General features: G+C 39.6%; 1 protein-coding gene and 1 long non-coding RNA gene across 9 annotated transcripts in view; one reads left to right on the forward strand and one right to left on the reverse strand.

Annotated features, from left to right (window-relative positions):
- Positions 1-19,180, forward strand: part of LOC6739812 (cholesterol 7-desaturase nvd) — a 30,975-nt gene extending 11,795 nt beyond the window's left edge. For 5 of the 8 annotated variants that reach the window (XM_044923097.1, XM_039294347.2, XM_039294346.2 and 2 more), the window contains 5 exons: positions 3,040-3,433; positions 15,189-15,492; positions 18,547-18,658; positions 18,712-18,885; positions 18,946-19,180. In XM_044923097.1, the coding sequence (XP_044779032.1) occupies positions 3,040-3,433; positions 15,189-15,492; positions 18,547-18,658; positions 18,712-18,885; positions 18,946-19,104 (1,143 nt within the window). In that variant the 3' untranslated portion in view covers positions 19,105-19,180. Of the gene's footprint in view, positions 1-3,039; positions 3,434-15,188; positions 15,493-18,546; positions 18,659-18,711; positions 18,886-18,945 lie in introns of those variants that run through there. The other 3 variants (XM_039294348.2, XM_039294349.2, XM_044923098.1) reach the window with 3 other exon arrangements.
- On the reverse strand, positions 7,890-10,404 carry LOC123327234. Its single transcript, XR_006541806.1, has 3 exons — positions 9,798-10,404; positions 9,438-9,715; positions 7,890-9,340 (listed from the first exon to the last, which is right to left on the reverse strand). It is a non-coding gene; the product is annotated as an uncharacterized LOC123327234 (long non-coding RNA).
- Positions 19,181-19,477: the final 297 nt, after the last annotated feature.

A 19,477-nucleotide genomic window follows, 5' to 3' on the forward strand; every position in this document is an offset into this window, starting at 1 on the left:
CAAGGGAGAATGCTATAGCCGACTTCCCCGACTATCAGATACCCGTTACCAATCTAGTGGAAATGCGAACGCGAAATTTCATAATTTTTTTGGGGTATCGATAGATATTGGTAAATAAAATAGGACAACATTTTAAAATTGTTCAAAAGTGTGGGCATGATAGTTTTGGGCGGTTTCTAGGCGTTAGAGTTAGTGTGGCAACGCGGATCAACTTCCGCTGCGTCTATGTCTCTGGAATCTGTATACTTAATCTCAACTCGCTAGCTTTTATAGGTCCTGAGATCTCGACGTTCATACGGACAGACGGACATGGCCAGATCGACTCAGATATTGATCCTGACCAAGAATATATGTACTTTTTATATGGTCGGAAACACTTCACCTTCTGCCTGTTACATACTTTTCAAAGAGTCTAGTTACTCTTTTACTCCACGAGTAACGGGTAGATGGAACGCACTTGGGAGTTTCGTTCGTGGTAAAAGAAGCATATAACTATATGCGATAGAAAAACAGTTAGTGTTCAGAATCTGAGATTTATGCTGTGTTTAAACTGAAACTGGGGTTATCCACTAGTCTGGATTCTAGTACACGTTCCGTCCCCGATTACGGGGATACCTGAATCATGCAGCAGGCTTAAGGAATCCTCGGTGTCTTTATTCGATAATAACATCATCCAAATTACACATGGCAATCTTTGTTTATAAGGTCCTTTCGCACGAAGTTCATGCAACGTTGGAGAGTGGCTGGGACATTTTCTAAACCAAATGGCAGCGTTCTCGTAGTGACCGTGTTTAGTCGAAAATTCAGTTTTTGGTATGGACTTAGGATCCATTTCGATTTGATGAACGCCTTACGCTAATCCAATTGTTGTAAAGTATTGGCCATCCCTTGCCTAAAATTTCATTCATGTTCGGTATCGGGAATTTAACGCTTAAAGTTATTTCATTTATCCAACCTGCATTTTCGTTTGCCAAAAACAATACATAGTGGGAGTCTCTTTAGCATATAATGCCATGTTGTAGCATTTACTAAATTTTCTTATTAATTTCTGTTTGATAAGCAAAAGGATAAACAGTTTTTATTTCGTGACGTTTGATGCTTGTAAAAGTTCGGTCTTCTTCATCAGAATAATGGATATCTTTAAAAATTTTTGTAATAATTTTATGTTTTTATGTTTAAATGGTCTAGTCGAAATGTCTGAGTTAATGTTAGCTGTAGTATCTTGTATAATTGCTCCAAAATTTTATCATGAATCTTACATCACGTGCTTCAAGTTCTTTGTGAAGAAATATTCTTCCACTGATAACTATTAATTTTCTAAAATAATTAATACAACAGCTATTTTCAATGAATACTGTTTTCCTAATAGAATATCGTTGAAAGCTGAAACGAATGAAATTTATGTGTTTGCTGAAATATCCTTTTGCCGGAAGACTTACAAATATATTTAATTTTGAGCCGCCTGTCATACTTCGGACCATTATTTGTTTATCGTGAACTTGAAGATTGAAAAACATTGAGTTCATCATGTTTATTGACGTGTATCCAGTGTCGACTATACATCGGTATCTGTGATTGTAATTGAATAGTACTTTGAATTGTGATTGTGCATCAGTTTTGACAACTTAAGGGCTTTTAAGTCTAAATCGAGCTTCCACTACTCTGAGTCATCTGTCTAGCTTTTAGATTCTATCTAAGAACTATGTTTTAAATATTTTATAATAATATTACAACTTTTGATCATAATTTATTTCGGCTTTAATTTGCTCGAAATCAGATAAATAATATATAGCTCCTAGTTCGAAAACTGACTAGCTTACTAAAAAATTAATTATACATTGGATTTTTGACATCATACAATTTTATTTTGAATTTTAAAAAAATCGGGCTATAGGAAAGGTCAGAAAATTATTTGAATATAGTATAAAAGAAATTATAGTTTTCATTTTTTTATCTTAAATTATTCGCTATAAGCCAGCTTACTTTTTATACCCGTTACTCGTTGAGTAAAAGGGGTTACTAGATTTGTTGACAAGTATTTAACAGGCACAAGGAAGCGTTTCCGACTATATAAAGTATATATAGTCTTGATCAGGATCACAAACCGAGGCGATCTAGCCATGTGTCCGTATGAACGTCGAGAGCTGGGGAACTATAAAGGCTTAGATTCGGCATACAGATTCTAGAGATAAAGACGCAGCGCATGTTTGTTGACCCATGTTGCCGCACCCCCCGCTCTTGCCCTAAAACCGCCCAAAACTACCACGCCAACGTTTTTGAAAAATGGTTGGATATTTTTAAATAATTTTATTAGTCTTGTAAATTTCTATCGATTTGCCAAAAAACGTTTTGCCATGCCCTCTCTAACGCCTTAAAGCCGCCGAACCGTACACGCCCACACTTTGGAACAACTTCCAAATTTCCAATATCTATCGATATCCAAGAAAAATGATGAAATTTCTCGTTCGCATTCACACTAGCTGCGTGACGGATATCTGATAGTCGCGGAACTCGACTATAACATTCATTTTTTTTTAAGATTTACTTGCTGTAAAGATATATATTCTGTTGCTTGCCGATACTTCCTTTTTTTGTTTTAATTTTGTTGAACATATTAGTTTCTCTTATGTTAAGAGTAAAAAGTTTATACCATTCTTCTTTCAGTTCGAGGGCAAATTAAACTAATAACAAATTGTAAAAGGTAGATGAAAGTCCTCGCGACCCTCAAAAGTATAATATTGGTCAGGATCACTCGCTTATCTATCCGCCTGTTTAGCGATAATATATATTTATAGTTGTCTGATCCGATCCGTTCTCGTTTACAAAAAAGAATAGCCTTTTCCGTTCAGCTTACAATACCTTTTCCAAGCCTCAATGGCTGTAAGCTGATGAAATTGACGTAGACGCGGAGAGGATTGGATATTTTATATGGATCCAAACTTTTAAAAAGTCACTTTTCGTAATAATTATTGTATATCAGTGTATTGGCCAAACAAATATTTAGAATTGATAAATGACTAGTCTTTTCAAAACTTTTAGGATCTGGACAACGAAAAATGTTCATTTTTAAGGAAAACAGAAAATGCCGTTGGCTACAATCCTAAACGAGATACAATAAATCGACTAAGAAAATTAAAAATTCAAAAAATCATCGAACTACCTCCCCCTTATCCGAATGGTTGGTATGGTATCCTCAAATCGTCTCAGCTTAAAGCTGGAGAAGCAACTTGTGTATCATGCTTGGGGGAAGATCTAGTCATCTTTCGTACAAAGAAAAATATCGTTTTTATTCTGGATGCTTATTGCCCTCACTTAGGAGCTAACTTGGGTATTGGTGGAAGCGTTGCTGACGACTGCGTAATATGCCCTTTTCATCAATGGAAATTTCGGGGTACAGACGGACTATGCATAAATATTCCATATAGCACATCAGGTATGTAATCAATGTTCTGAATTGTAACATAAGTATTTTTTATTATTATTAGGCCACAGCTTGTTCTTGCGGGGTTTTGCGCGTATTGTGGGCATTAGAGGTGAAGCGGATTTATGAATCGGGTGAAGCTGGGGTCCAGAGTCGAGAAGACCACGGCTGGAAACAAAAGTTCCTGAACCGTTCTTCCCTAATTGGGTGGCAGTGGCTAGATATCTTTACTTGTGGTAAAGGTGAGACTAAGTCTCGCATGTTACGCTTCGATCCGCATGCAGGGCAATTGCCAGTCTTGAAGCAATGTGATCAAAGTGCAAACCTTTTTGCTTCTTTAAATCTATTAGCTGCGGTCAGGTTTAAAAAGCTCAATAAAATATTGAGTGCCCAAAATCATTTAGAAGGCAGAAGGTCGAAAGTCTGAGACTTGTAGCAAGAAGCGCTGACCTTCGCAAATTAGATGTTCTGTTACTCCATGTTCTCCAGCGTCCTGCATAGCTGCTCCAGAAACAAGTATTTGGGCGATAATACATCTAGCGATTTGTTCCGTTGAGCCCATTCCATTCAGCGCACGTTGAATTTATCAGGCAGTTCACGAAGCATTGAAACGGAACCACTCTGCACTGCCCTTAGCCCCAGAATCTCAGTGATGTGTGCCTGGAATACGAAACGACAAATAGCAAATCTGTTCTGTAACAAATCAAATGCTGTAGCATAGTAGCCATCCTATATTTCCAGCGAGAGAATATAAATATAAATATATAATATAAATGCAGCGAGTTTTGGAAGCTCAAAGTGGCGCAGTGACTGTGCCCTATGCCGGAGTAGACGTTGCCAACGGCATTTGCAGGGCACGCTTTGAAATCTCCCCCTGAACCGAAGATTTAAATTTAATAATTTATTTATTTAATTTTATTAGATTTCTTATTAAAATTAAAGTAAAAAAATCGAAAAAAGAAGCACATGAGTAACGTAAATACACAAGTCATAAAGAAATATAATACAATAGAGTCATCAGAAGGGTAGAATAGAATAGAATAGAAATGGATCCCAAGTCCATACCAAAAACTGAATTTTCGACTAAACACGGTCACTACGAGAACGCTGCCATTTGGTTTAGAAAATGTCCCAGCCACTCTCCAACGTTGCATGAACTTCGTGCGAAAGGACCTTATAAGCAAAGATTGCCATGTGTAATTTGGATGATGTTATTGTCGAATAAAGACACCGGGGATTCCTAGGGGATTGACTTTACCAGTCTAATGGTCGCTACCCGAGCAATGCCATCTAGACCCGGGAGCAACTCAGTGATGCGCCCTAGTCTCTACTCTGTAGGAATCTTCTCGTCACTTTTGACAATCACAATGTCACCGACCATTAAATTGGTTTCTTCCGGTCTCCGTTTAAGTCGTGGTTTTAAGTTGGAGCGCCAGTCTGACCTTCATACTATCCGGACCTGACGTAAGATACGTTATCCTGAGTGCCGGCTGCTGAGTGTGTGCAAGTGTTACCGCCTGCAGGTCATCCTTGTCTGCATTTAAACGTCAGAATGGTCTGTAATGGCGGCATGCTTCTATCTGGACGAGGACAGTAGATAAATGCTCGTATGTCATTAGGTTTCCTTCAAAGGAACGATGAAGATAAAACCCTTTAACAAATTGCCTCCAAAGTCATACAAAATTCGGATGGGCTGGAGGGTTTATGTTCTACTGAATCTGCCCCTTTGTGAGTTATGGAATCACCACGTCATTGTCTTCCTGACGGAATACCTTGGTCCATAGTTGTAGAGTTTTATTCGCAGCGGCGAAATTAGTACCGCGGTAGTACATGTGTTAAACCGGTCCTATTCCGTTGATAAAACAGCTCTAAATGGATAGCTTTACTCGCTAGACAAATGAATGCCTCTGAGTATGTATGTTGAAAAAAGCTGTTTCACGCACAAAAAAGTTTGTGTGCAACGATAAGTTTTTTACTTTGAAACAAATATTTTAATATCTTTTGAGCCGAAGCGTTTTTTTCATTCCGCAATATGAGTTTTATTATGTGTTTTTGACTGGCAAAACTGACAAAAAATAGTATACAGTATAATGTAAGTTTTTAAAATTTGGAGTAATTTCAGCTAAAAGGCAGTTAGACAAGGCTGTTGCTTTGTTTTGTTTAACTAATTAATTATCATTTCTGTGGTTATTATTTGTAAAATAATTTAATATGCAATTACTATCACGAAATCAGTTTTGTTTTGCTTGGACAAGAAAAGGCATACTAAATTAGAGAGATCCTTTCAAAATTAGTTAATTAAATATGAGGGGCGGTGCCACGCCCACAATTTTTGGTATCATAAAGATATGAGCTATTGTAACCCAATGCAAAAAATTAAATTAAATATATTTATCCGTTCCTGAGTTACAAACTACAATTTTTGGTATCATAAAAGGTATGTGGAGTTATAAATTTTGGCCATGTTTAAAACAGAGCGCACATAGGCGTAATGCTCTTTTCATCGCTTGCTTGTCGTTGGCAATCCAAAACAGCAGCGTTTTCATGTTATCATTTTTTATGACCAGATCCGTGAACTGGTGGAGCTTGGATAGAATGATGGGATTAATTTGTTCAGTGGTGAGTTGCGTTTCCTAGTCTCCCACGAATCCTCATGACCCCTTGGTCATCTATGGATGGTGACAGCGAGCTTAGTTTGCTGATTTTAGTCGTCCTTGTAGTTGGCATAATTCCTCCACAAATGCGGTAAATTTTGACACTTGTATTGGTCCGGAAAATCGCTCCGTTCCCTTGCTCCGAGAATTGAAAAAAATCTGTAGATATAAGCGGAGCAGAATATAAGTCCATTATACAACTTTGGCCGGGCATGGAGGCATAGTTTTATCCTGGGGCCGCTGGTCTTCGGATTGGTGTAGCAAATTTGGCCCGTTCTACCACAGCTTAAGCTGCGATGGGGTTAATCCGCGTGTTACAAAATCCGCAGGATTCTCCTGGGTAGGAACAAGACGTCACCTGCAAAGATCTCCATGTATTCTGTATAACAAGATCACGGCGTTCGACCAGTATACTATGGGGCATTTGGCCTGTTTTTTTTTGCAAAAATGTGTTTTTCACAAGTATGCAAAATTGAAGTATTTTAGTATTAATACATTGGAAATACGTTAAACTATTATGTTATAGACGGCAAAAGTAATTTTAACAGTGTACTGTTATAATAACAGCTGTTAAAGTCGGCTGTTACTAACATATACGACGTGGCTGAAATGCGCGCAGAATTTAGCTTAACTTTCAAAGTGTTAAAATTTAAAAAGAAGACGAAGAAGAGTATAATTTGAAATTGATAATCAATCTTTAGGTTTTTATTATGTGTTGCTATTAATATATTGTTTATTGTGTGCGCCTATTTCCAACAATTTGTACATTTAGCAAGTGGTGTCAACATGTAGTTGTTTGAAACAAATTTCAACTTTGAATAGAGCTACAAAAATTTGTTCAAATTTGTTCAGTAAGTGCTTATATCCATGTTTTAGTGTGTTGATTTCCTAACTCATATCAGGTAGTCTCTATGTGCGTTTTTTGCGGGTTTTTGAGAAATTTCATTTTTTAGGGAGCAATATCTCGATTTCCAATGCTGCCCTGCTGGAAGTGTGGCGCAAGCAAAAGGGTGTTCGTCAAAAGGAAAATTCTTTTTGCACTTTTATTAGTGGTCATTTTTCTGATAGCAAGCTAGACTTTAATGAACGATTAACGAATAGTAATAATAACGAATGTTTTCAGTCAATCTTTTGCGAAATTGGAGAAAATGCAATCGAAAATTATATGAATTTTCGAAAGTTTTTTCAAAGTGGTTAGAAGAACACCTAGTCCTGAAGGTAAAAGAGAAAAATAAACAGGAAAGGAAATTAGCTGGATGCCCGAAAACGTAATATTATTTAAAAAGTTTGAGTGGCCGAAGACAGCAAGTAGATGAACTCGTATGGGCGCAGAACCACAACGAACGTGTTTTGGGTCAAGCTGTAATGCTAGCTGCACGGAAGCGTGGCCTGCTGGATCTTGCAGACCTACTTAAAATTCTTTTTTTGAACCCAGCCAAGGCAAATATAAATAATATCCCATAATATCATCAATAAATATAAAAAGGCGCGTTCGAAAACATAAGCGACTATCTCTTCCACCAGAAGTCATTCAAAATTTGAATTTCAAATGTTAGCTTGCGAATTTGAACCTGACACCGATTCTTTAGACTCTATTGATTGTAAAGACGAAGACGAATGTGAATTTGTATACAATATTAAAATTAAAAATTAACTTTTAAAACTTAATATTAAAAAAATAATATATTATTTAATATAATATTTTCCAAAATATTCCTGGGGGCATATGTAACACATAAAAAAAAATTCATCCAAATATCTCCCTTAGTTTAGGAGTTATTAATTTTTATAAAAAAAAACAGGCCAAATGCCCCATAGTGCAGTAGTATACAGAGACGGGTATCATTTGGAACGTGCAGCTGCTTCTGGATCCATGTAGCGAGTTTGGTCGGCTGCCGATAGGTATGCGCACGTTGCAAATGCGGAGGACGATCCATCGGAAAACATATGTAACTGGAGAGAGACAACTTTGTTTAAGTAGAATCCAAGCCAGCGTGCGACATGGATTTGTTGGATATCAGGGAGCTGTTCGATGTGCTTGGTAACCGTCTTCGTTTTGCTGATCGCGGAAGGTCCATAAGTCTTTTAGGGGGATCTTTGACATGACGATCACGGGCGTTAAGAACCCCAATGGGTCAAAAGTACGTACCACTTTGGATAAGAGTGATCGTTTAGAATGGGTAGGATTGATCTTGAAATTGATTTGGAAAGCATAGACGTCGTTACTGGGCTGTAGTACAAGCCAAGTGTCTTTAGTGAGTGTCTGTTGTGCCTTTCGAACATGGACGTTTTGCAATAAAATCAGCTGCAAGAATGTGACTTATAACCGTTGGGTGGCTTGTTGCCCATTTCCGGAGCTACGTGTCAGCTGTTCAGATAATATTCTGATATTGTTCAGATAATATTCTTGGTTTATTGAACTTTATTTGACAGCGAAAACGTTTGTATGCAGGCGGAGTATGTAGAAGACTGAGCTCAAAGCTAAGAGAGTTTGTCTCTCCAAACGCTCAGTACAAAGATGTTTGCTTATATAAATAAGAAAATAAATGAGCAAGGAGGAAACTATGATAGATTTACTTTAATCTTAACTATTACACTTGGTCTCGTTTAATGCTGGAGGAGGAGGAAACTATGATAGATGTACTTTAATCTTAACTATTACACTTGGTCTCGTTTAATGCTGCCGGCTGCGTGGCCCGACATGCTTCGCCCAGGTCAGGTCAGAGGTCAGGCTTTCAGCAGACCCCAGATCAGCGGGGCTCTCTGAAAGTGATACTAAAAGTCTAGTATTAAAAACGGCTGTGGAGAGGTCCTTGAATAACTATAGATGCCCAGTCTAGGTTGCAAAGCTGATAAATTCGCGGACGTAGCACTTTATCGGGGCCTTGTTTCGAGCCTCCGGCTCACAGAAATCGACTCCAGTGAACTGAAAGGTATGCGATCCGTCAAGACGGTCCCTCGGAAGATCCGCCATAATGGGTTCCGAGGTGTGACGAGGTTTATTCCGAAAACATCATACGCGTCTATTCGGGGCACAGTCACAGTCTTTTTTCACCAATAGGCCAATATGTGGAAAGAATTATACCAAGAAGAGCCCAAGGGCCGGTATGACGCTTTAACGAAGCTCAAGCGGCCTCCCAGTGAGACTAGCAGATAGCCAATCTCTCTCCGACCCGATTAGAAAGGACGGTAACAGACCGGCAACTCGTAGAGCTCAGAGGGAAGAACACCTCTGCAGAGAATGTCGGCTGGAAGCTGTCAACTCCTGAAAAGACATAATCCTATTAGCCACAAACGTTAAACGTTGAATCTCGAAGGTTCAAACTCCAATACCGATCATTGAATATTTTCGGGTTAGTTACCTCATGCATAACTCTAGCTAAGAGATCTGTACCACAAAGCTCCAGCTTAGGAACAGTAATTGTCTTTAATGGAGCAACACGAGATTTCATGCAAAGTACATGCACCGTAAGCCTCGAGGATCGCAAAACCCATGATTTTCAAGATCTGCATCTGAGTCCAGCACAAAACGTGGGAATTCGACGGGACATATGCTTCCAAAGCAGCTGAAAATATAGAGCCACTTCTTGTTTTGTGCCTCAGGGAGGCTTTCATTCCAGGACATCTTTTTCTTACAGAGCTGTGGCAGAAAGACTTTAAACTGTGCGATTAAGGGACCAAACGTAAAACGTTTGGTTTTTGCAATTGTGGATAATACAGACCGTCTACATGAGGACGATGATGACAGTAGAAGAGCAAATGAAAACAACAGATGATTAAAGATAGGATCATCATCAAATTTCAAGTGTCCTCCTTGGATACATCCTCTAGAACTATCGGAGTATTGGAGCAAGATTTCCTCAGCTTGAAGTGGCCTCTACCACGAATTGTATTGGTCTGGTGCATAGTGTTTTTTTTTTGCATGGGTCCTACGGCCACACCTCCCGCCCAACCGACCGAGGGACGCTGCCGTGTAGCGTACAGCTCGATTCGCGAGAAGATAGACGCGATATTGAAAAGAGAACAGAAACGAGGAAATTAATCTAATGTAAAAAAACTTTAATAAATATTAGTGTAATTAGGATCTAATTATTATTACAAAAGGTTATTTTTAGAGCGGCAGAGAGTGAAGATTACAAATAATAGGATAAAGTCTAATTTGATAAACCTAACTAACCAAGTCTGGACTCTCAACTTCACCTCGAATAAGCTTATATATAAGAACTTATCCAAGCATCGTTCTACGGTTTGCTAGGGAAGGTGAATTACTTAAAAGTAGTCTACTGGAATAAGGAGGTAATATACGGTTTGCATCCCAATTTACTCGCCGCAAGGCAAAAAGTAGGTCCAAGAGGTTAGTGGTTGTTGATCTGCGTTTCATAAAACCGTGCTGACACGGTGATATGATTGATCTAAAAAGGTGCTGCAAATGAGGAGTGATAACATTTTCAAAAAGTTTTGGGATATAGAGTTCCGACAATTTAGAGATTCCTTTGTAATTGCTTGCATCCAGTTTGCTTAAATATTTAGAGAGGATGGGCTGAGAACCGGTATTTTTAAATGTTGTATAGAGTCTGGACTTTACATTTCTTAGGTGTGTCAACTCTTTATTAAACCAAGGAGGTACACAAGAGTCAAAAATTGATTTAATTGCGGTATAAAACATATTAATAGCATCAGTCATTATGCTGCAGGCTTTACTCCCGACCAATTAAAGCCAGCTATAAAATTGTTTATCCGCCGAAAATTTGCCTTGCGAAAACAGTGAATTCGCTTGGTTGACTTCTCTGATTTTACTTCTAGTACAGTACCTACTACCTATGTCGATTGTCACCTCGAAATTAGGATGATATGGATCTTTAGGATAAGTAAAAGGTGCTACCCTGGACAGAAACACACTTTCAGGACTTGTTACAAGACATAGATCCAACAATCGACCAAGAGAGTTTCGAATTTTTCGAATTGATAATCACCTTATTGTGAGTTTGTTGACAGCTCCTAGTTTGTCTCGGGCTGTCCTCACTTCATTTACTAGCTTAGATGTTATCTTGGCTTTGCTGACTATTAGAATGGCAAAATCTTCGAAAATGCTATAAAAATCCACGGAACGCAAAGGGCTTAAAAATTAATTCCCGAGCTAGAAAATTGTGGTCGGTGAGAAAGGGTGATCACCACCAGCACCGGCTGAAGAAGAGCGGAGAAGTGGCCCTGAAATCATGACGATCCCTATCGACCCGTCTGCGTAAAACTCACCCACTTACGAGTCGCGGCAACAAATCGATTGGCAATGCAACCGCACTTTATATATGGGTTTATGCATTTACAATGCCAGCGATTATACAATTTGGGTAGTTTGCTACGCAACCCTTTAGCATTTTGATAGGAAATAGTAATATTTGATGTTAGTTTTTTGAAGAAGATGAAGAGGCGAATGGTGCAGTGGTCTGGCCACGTGAGGGAAGTTTAATTCCCACGGGCCCCTTTTTCCTATTTTTAATCTTAGCTTCGAACTCTTTTACCACCACACTATCCGGCCAAAAATCACCAGAACAAAATGTTCGAAAAAAGCTCATTACGGACAGTTATCTTGAAAGATGATATGTCCCTAGCGTAGGAGAAGTTAAATTTTCCGCTTTTATATTATCGCCTTTTGTTTTGTCTTGTATATATACAATACATCAGATGATCTTTGATCAGGGGAAAGCCGAGAAACGAGAATTTGTTTCTTTAGTGGAACCACCGCGAGGGTTTTCGTCCCTGCAGATTGTATTTCTGAAGCGCCAACTTGTGCCGGTAGTCCGGACTCAATGTTCCCTTGTGGTGGTAAACTAATCCGGACAGGTTGAATCACTGGTTGATTAGCCAGTGCAGACAATTCGGAATCTTTAGCAATCCTAGGGTGGGCTCCCTCAACAGCGGATTGATCCGATTGCTCGGATTGCTTTAAATCTTTTTTAGCTGCCGACCTAAGCAACATTTTCGTTTTTGCTGCGATTGACAGTTGATCAGTTGTGGAGTCCTGTTGATCATTTGCCCGTGGTTGCGGGGCGTTCGCCTTAGGCAGCCTACCACCAAGAGGCCTTTTTGCCTTTTGGAGATTCTTCTTATAGCTTAAGGCCATTAAAATGTGAATTTAGCGCGGAAAGCGGATCATCGGCTCGAAGAAAACAATCTCTAGCTACGCCAAAACTGTTGATCAGTTCTTTCAAGCCACCTTTAGTTTGGCGCATTAACGATTTCATTTCGTTCGCAACCACAAGGCAAGCATCACAACAGTAATTCAGATCCTTACCCTTTGCTAGGTCATCGCTTGTTCGGCCATTAAAGTCAGCGCACTTAGTATGCACCATTCTACCACATAGCCAACAAATCATTTTTGGCTGCTCAGGTATTATAACCTGGCAACAATTTTTATAAAAGCAGATAACATTTCTTATTTCCATGTTTGTTTAACATCAGACAACTGTGTAAACAACACAAGATCAAAACTTTCAAGAGAGCGCTGTTAAAAGAACCGCAAGAGAGCAGTCTGCACGCTCGGAAATTTTAGATTTTGTGTGGGAGAGTGAAAGAGTGAGAGCGAGAGAATGAATAGGTGCACAGTGCAGTTTATGTGCATACAAAAACAACACCAAACATCACTGCGAACAACGCACGAAAGGGAGAGTTAACAAAACACAAATACAACAAATGCAAAAGAGTTAGATTATTTGTTTAAACTACTGCACAAATCACAAAGAATCACCAGCGAAGCGAACAAATCTTTAATAATTATGTTTAAAATATATGATAATAGAAGAAAATTTTTTAAAAACCTCGGCTGTTTTTACAAACAAAAAATAAAATTCGGAGCGCAAAAAAAAACACTATCGTTCACTTTGATACTAGGAAGCAGATGACATCTTTTTTGGAATTGGCACCTGATATGAGATCATTCACGTAGGGAATGATGTCTGCCCATCCATCGCCATATGCTTATCCCTCACAGACAAGTAGGAAGCTGGCCGTAAGAAGAGATTGCGTTTTCAAAATGCATCAAAGTGTCATGCTTAGATCCACAACTGCGGCAGTGACTTGAATTGCATTGGCGTAGTTGATGCCCTCCTTTAAGAAACTTCATACACAGAGCAAGCATTTTCACCTCTTTAAGACGATTAGATGGCGTTAACTCGCGGAACAGGGAACAATAGTAAATTGCATGACTTCATGACATCATTATAAAGCAAGCAGCCAATAGTAGTTGAGGCAATAGCTATAAATGGGGATCTATTATCGTGTCTATTTTTTCCCACCTGGCCGCCTTCCAATTTTCTAAAGCGCTGCTCAAATAAAAATTTCTATAGATTCCAACGACGGAATCAAATTAACGAATGCCGGATCCTCTAGACGTTCTTCCCATTTGGCCTGAGTCGTGGAATCCAGTTTTTGGAGAAGGGCGTGAACTACCAAGGATCGGATAGTATCCAATGTAGAAGTTTTCAAACAAAACTTTGGGTGCTGCAACTTTCCAATGTTGGTAAGGTCCGGATGGCAGTCTATAATACTCATAAACATTGAGTTAAAGTCTGTTCAGTTCGCATAGCCTCCGCTGAAAGTTGGGAGCGGCAAGGCAGGAATGCAGGCGATCTATTTCGCGACTGATGTGGATAACCGCAATTATTGGCGTGACACCATCGGAAAACGTGAAATTCGGAGAAAAATTTTCATTACGCTTGGCAATTTCCACTCGTAGTTTTCACTTAAAATGCTGATAATTTCGTCAAGCTCCAGTTCCTCAAGCTCGGTGTGAAGCGTCTTGAAAGTTTCCCGAAGCTCGTCGATTTGTTTCAGCCTCAGAAGCAGCGTTGGATCATCGCAGCCGCTCAGCGTATCATTTGACAACGTTGTTTGCAACCTTTAAACCCTTTAAAAATAAGCAATCGTGAAAGCTTATAATCGTGATGGCCTACTTTATAAGTACAAGTTCCTAATCCCGACTGGCCAATTTCGTATACTAAAATCTTATAGTCTTGATCGAAGCATTATGGGTGAGGTTAGCATTCTGAGAAGAAGAAGCGTTCAGGATGATATTTTCAATTACCATTTTTGTTTTGGGTTAAATGTTTTTAAAAATAGTCAATACAGCTCTCCTATTTTTCTTGACGTTAAGAAAGCTTATTGCCGTGTATGGCATGATGGCTTACTTCATTAGGGGAAATCTCTACTGCCGACTGTCCCATTTCATTTACCAAAATCTTGTCTTCTTGATAGAAGCATTATGGACGAGGTGAGCATTCTGGAACTAGGAAGCATACACAGGACGCCGTTCCCAACCACACGTATGATTTTGGGATATATGCTTTTGAGAATATGCAATACAGCAATACAGCTCCCCACAAATCCCTGTGCAGGAGCGAAGAAGGCTGGAGTGCGGGAGGAGTTGGAGTTTGGTTGGTTGGCGACAGGACCGTTCCTAACAGAGGTGCACTTCCTGGTATATTCAAAGGTGGTTCTGGGAAGATCTTTGGTTCGACCTAACGGACGATACACCAGCGATCACCTGTTTCTATGTGTAGCAATTAGACCGTGAGCGTCGACAGCTGTTGCCCACACAGGGGTGGCGTACAGCATTGTCGCCCGGTGATTATAGCGGATAGCGACCGGCATACTCCCGCTGCTTTCGCATAGGCCAGGTGATCTCGGAACGAAAGCGTTGTGTCAATCATAAGAACCAGGTACTTTATTGCCCGAGAGGAAATCACAGAGGTACTGCCGATTTCAATTGCCGTCACCACAGTCATTGAGATGAGCCACTGTTCGATAGCCCTGATGTTGCCGTTACACGTTTCATCTGCCTGGCCGACTTGCTTGTCGACAACCAGTAATGCCACGTCGTCTCGCTCCTAGCACTCCTCTATTAGGCATTGAGCAACAGCAATACATGTACGATATATAAGAAATAAAAAGCACACAATGCCGGTAAAAATTTTAAGTAAATGGATGTAATGCGGCACATTCGCGTTACTCATAAAACTCATAAAAAGTGTTTTTATATAAGCTAGGTACTTAACGCGCGCACATAACAGGTATACATATTGTAATTTCATGGTACTTTTAATATTTTATAATTATAGTTCCTAAAGGATCGAAAGTAAAAAAGTGGATTTCGCAAGAAGTGAACGGCTTTATATTTATTTGGTATCATGCTGAACAAACAGAATTACCATGGGATCTTCGTGTACCTATGGGAGAGATTGACGATGCATTTGTCTATCATGGACACAATGAGTTTTACATTAACTGCCATATACAAGAAATTCCGGAAAATGGCGCTGATATTGCGCACTTTGATGCTATTCACAAGAAAAATTTTATTAATGGCAGTTGGGTTCAAAAGAAAAGATTATTTGGACTTGGATCTCATCATTGGAAAGCGAGGTAATAAAAGAATTAATTCTTTAATCTCTACACTTAATTTATTTTGTGCATATGGTACTAATTTGTTTACTTAGTATAACTTCAAATTTTGTAGGTAACAAAATTATTTTACTGCCTTACAATAGAATATTATTTAATAACTTGACGGGGACCAACTAAACAGATAGTTTTTAACGTGATATAACTTGATATAAATAACTTGAAGAAGCGGCGGTTTTGCGAACGTAGCAATTTTATTTCATTTATTGTTTATGTTTATTTTTCTAATGCAATAGTTATGCGTTGTTTTGTTTCAATTCATTTTTTTTTTTGTTTTTTTAATTTATTTATTAAGGCATACGGGGAAGTCTTGCAGCCCCTTTGTGTCCTTCTTATCTAATAATTCAGCCCATTTGGGCTCGCCGGCTACCTATAGTTAGCTTTTTCAAATTTACAGTAATTTTACTACAATTACATAACAATCACATATAAGAAATAGGATTTAAGATAAGCGTCAGCTTCTGCTGGCCATTGTCAAAGGAGATCGGGAAATGAGATCCCTCGGTTGCCTTCTGTTGAGCCTCCTTGGTGGGCGAGGTCTGATTAGAGCGCTAGCCAGCCGATTTCTGTGGCGCTTCAACCTGTCATGGTATCTACTCGAGTGCTGGTTTATATCGTCAAATATCGTTGCGAGTTTCAGGTATCTGTGCAGGGTGGTGTTTCGCACAAACCACTCGCAGCCAAACCAGTCTTGCTACCTTATTTTAAATAGCCTTGATCCTTTTGATTGGGCTGTCGCATGCCAAGCCCCAGATTTGGGACCCATACTTCCAGTTTGGTGCTAGGATCTGTTTGTAAATTGTCAGCTTGTTGGATAGCGACAATTTACTGCGCGAACAAAGTAGCCTTTAGTGCTTCGCCACCTTAGCACGTAGGCGCGTTCTGATGTCAGTCACATGCTTGGCAAATGTGAGTCTGCGATCCAGAAGCACTCCAAGGTACTTTGCTGCGTTCAGCTGTGGTACGGGGGTTTTCTCGATGTAGACGGGCGGTGGCAGTATAGCAGACGTTGTTGGATTTACTGCTATTAATACCAATGTTCCAACGTCTTGCCCATTCCGAGAACCGGTCTGCAAAGTCCTGGATAACATCGGCTGCGTCGTGCTCGCATCGGGACCTGTAGGTGACGCACACGTCATCGGCAAATGTGGCCAACATTGATTTCCCGTAAAGGCTTACATCCGGCTGCGGCATGTCGTGGCTATACAGGCAGTAGAGCAGGGGGCCGAGGACACTACCTTGTGGAACACCAGCTGCCACGTTGTGCTCGGAGGAAATTGCTGAATGAAAGCGCACACCGAACCTCCTTCCTTCCAGGTACGATTTTAGCAACCCAAAATATGGAGCAGGCAGCGTCTGCTTGATTTTCAGTTGGAGTCCAATGTGCCACACTCGATCAAACGCTTCTCGAATGTCCAAGAAGAGGCTGTTACAATATTCCTTACTGTCGTAGGCAGTCAGAATTTGCTCGACGACTCGGTGGAGCTGCTCGACAGTACAGTGGCCAGCACGGAAACCGAACTGGTGCTCAGGGGTAATTCCCTGGGCTTCCATAATCCTTACAATCCGGACAGCAATCAGTCTCTCAAACACCTTCGAAATTGAAGGGAGGAGACTGATCGGCCGGTGGGAGGTGGGCTCCCTTTCCGGCTTGCCAGGTTTGTGGATCATGGAGATTATCCCGAGCTTCCACTGATAAGGGAAGTATTGCAACCTGACAATAGCGTTGAAAACCAACGTTATGTAGAGGATCGCTTGCCTGGGCAGGGTCTTCAATGTGGCGTTGCAGATGACGTCATGTCCTGGTGCTTTGTTGCTACTCTGGCGCACAATGACTTCGGCTACCTCGCAGGGTTCAAACGGCGTGATTGGCATATCCATTTGAAGCGCTTGGTTCAGCTGGTCCTGAGTTTCTTCAACCTGTTGCAGGCTGGCAAGCTTGAATGGTTGAAATCGCTCGGCGAGGTGCGCAGCGAATACCTCCGCTTGTCCCAAGTCGGTCCGACACCATGCCCCGTTGCTATCGACTAGAGGCGCCTTCCTTGTGCAACGCCTCTTGATTGCGCGCGTGGCCTTCCACAGCGAATGTCAACTGAACTGTTTAGTTTTGAATTATTATTTTCTTTGAGTGTGTTTTTTTTAACGTTTTTTGTTATTTTTTCCACAATAATTATACCCGTGAGCAAAAGGTTTTACTAGATTATTTGAAAAGTATGTAACAGGCAGAAGGGTGCGCTTCCGACAATATAAAGCATTTATATTCTTGATCATGATCAATAGCCGAGTCGATCTGGCTATGTCCGTCCATCTATCCGTCTGTCTGTCCGTCCGTAAGAACGACGAGATCTCAGGATCTATAGAAGCTAGAGAGTTCAAAATAATTATACAGTTTCCATGGACATAGGCGTAACGCAAGTTTGTTGCCAACAAATTTTAAATTTTTTCTCATTTTATTCCCCAATACGTCCCCCCATCTCCGACTGAACGGATTCAAAGTCTACACTGCTAATCACCGAGAAGGACTGGCCAGAGGCGGCTCTACGATTCTTATTAAAGAGACAACCAAACACTCTCCCTTGGAGCCCTTGTGGTGCGCCCACATTTTTGAAAAATTGTTGGATATTTTTTTATAATTTTATTAGTCTTGTAAATTTCTATCGATTTGCCAAAAAACTTTTTTCCACACTCTGAAGCCGCCCAAAACTGCCAGGCCCAAACTTTTGAAAAATGTTTAGATTTTTCTTCGTTTTATTGTTTGTCGTGCCAATTTGTATCTGTATACCAAAAACACTTTGGCCACGCCGTACAAAACGACAACAACGGTCACACCCACACTTCTAAACAATATTTATTTATTTTTTCATTCTATTTCATTAAAAATATTGAAATTTCGCGTTCGCATTTCCAGTAGCTGAGTAACGGGTATCTGATAGTCTGGAAACTCGACTATAGTATTCCCACTTGTTTTAATATGCTTCCATAAAAAACATAACCATTGATAATTTTTTTTTCAAGGTGGTCCCCATTGGTTGGAAAATTAAAATACTTGGCGGAAGTTAACCTAAATCATTATTTTAAACTATTTGGAAAGTTCGGCTGTTTTCGTATGGAAGTTTCTGGCAAACAGGTAAGCCAGATGTGTATGTATGTTTTTTATGTGTTTTCAATCGATTTTTTCAGATTGGACCATCAATCGTGTGCCTCGAAGTTAATTCATATACATTTGGAAAAATTAAAGTTGTTCAATATATTACACCAATCGAACCTTTGTTGCAAAAAGTTGTTCATGAGTTTTACGGTCCTCGTTGGATTGCGCCACTTATGAAAATATTTATTTATGGAGAAAGTCTCATGGTAAGGAAACTGTATAAATAATATAATACATCAATGAAATCAATATTTGTATTCCATTAGTTCGAACGCGATATTAGCATATGGAATCATAAAGTATTTCATCGGAATCCTATCTTAGCTAAGGAAGATGCCTCGATAAAGAAGTTTAGGCTGTGGTTCTCCCAATTTTATTCATCGAACAGCAAATTATATTCTGAAGCAACCAATATTGGTTGGTAGCTAAATCTGTTCTGAAATTTCAAATCTTGTAAACGAATTTATAATATTTAAAAATTAAAAAAAGTTTTTTTCGGCATTTTATACTGGAAATTTCTCCGGACACAAATTGTCAGCAGGACAAGCGTGGCTTTGAGACTGACGGCTAAGTGGATATGGTGGTTAGACTTTTAAGCTAAAAATTATATTACAAGTTTTGAAAAAAGTAGAGGACTGTAAAAAACACGAAAAAATTTATTAAACTAATTAATCAGTTTATTAAAACACCGATAATCTTGGTGGCAAGACCGTTTTAATATTCGTCATAACTTACATATTTATATGATCATAGTTAGAGGCTAACGAAGGCTGGTGAAGTCGTGGCGAGTTGTCCCCC

This window comes from Drosophila simulans, chromosome 3L (genome assembly GCF_016746395.2).
Source record: "Drosophila simulans strain w501 chromosome 3L, Prin_Dsim_3.1, whole genome shotgun sequence".
NCBI classification, from domain to species: Eukaryota; Metazoa; Arthropoda; class Insecta; order Diptera; family Drosophilidae; genus Drosophila; species Drosophila simulans.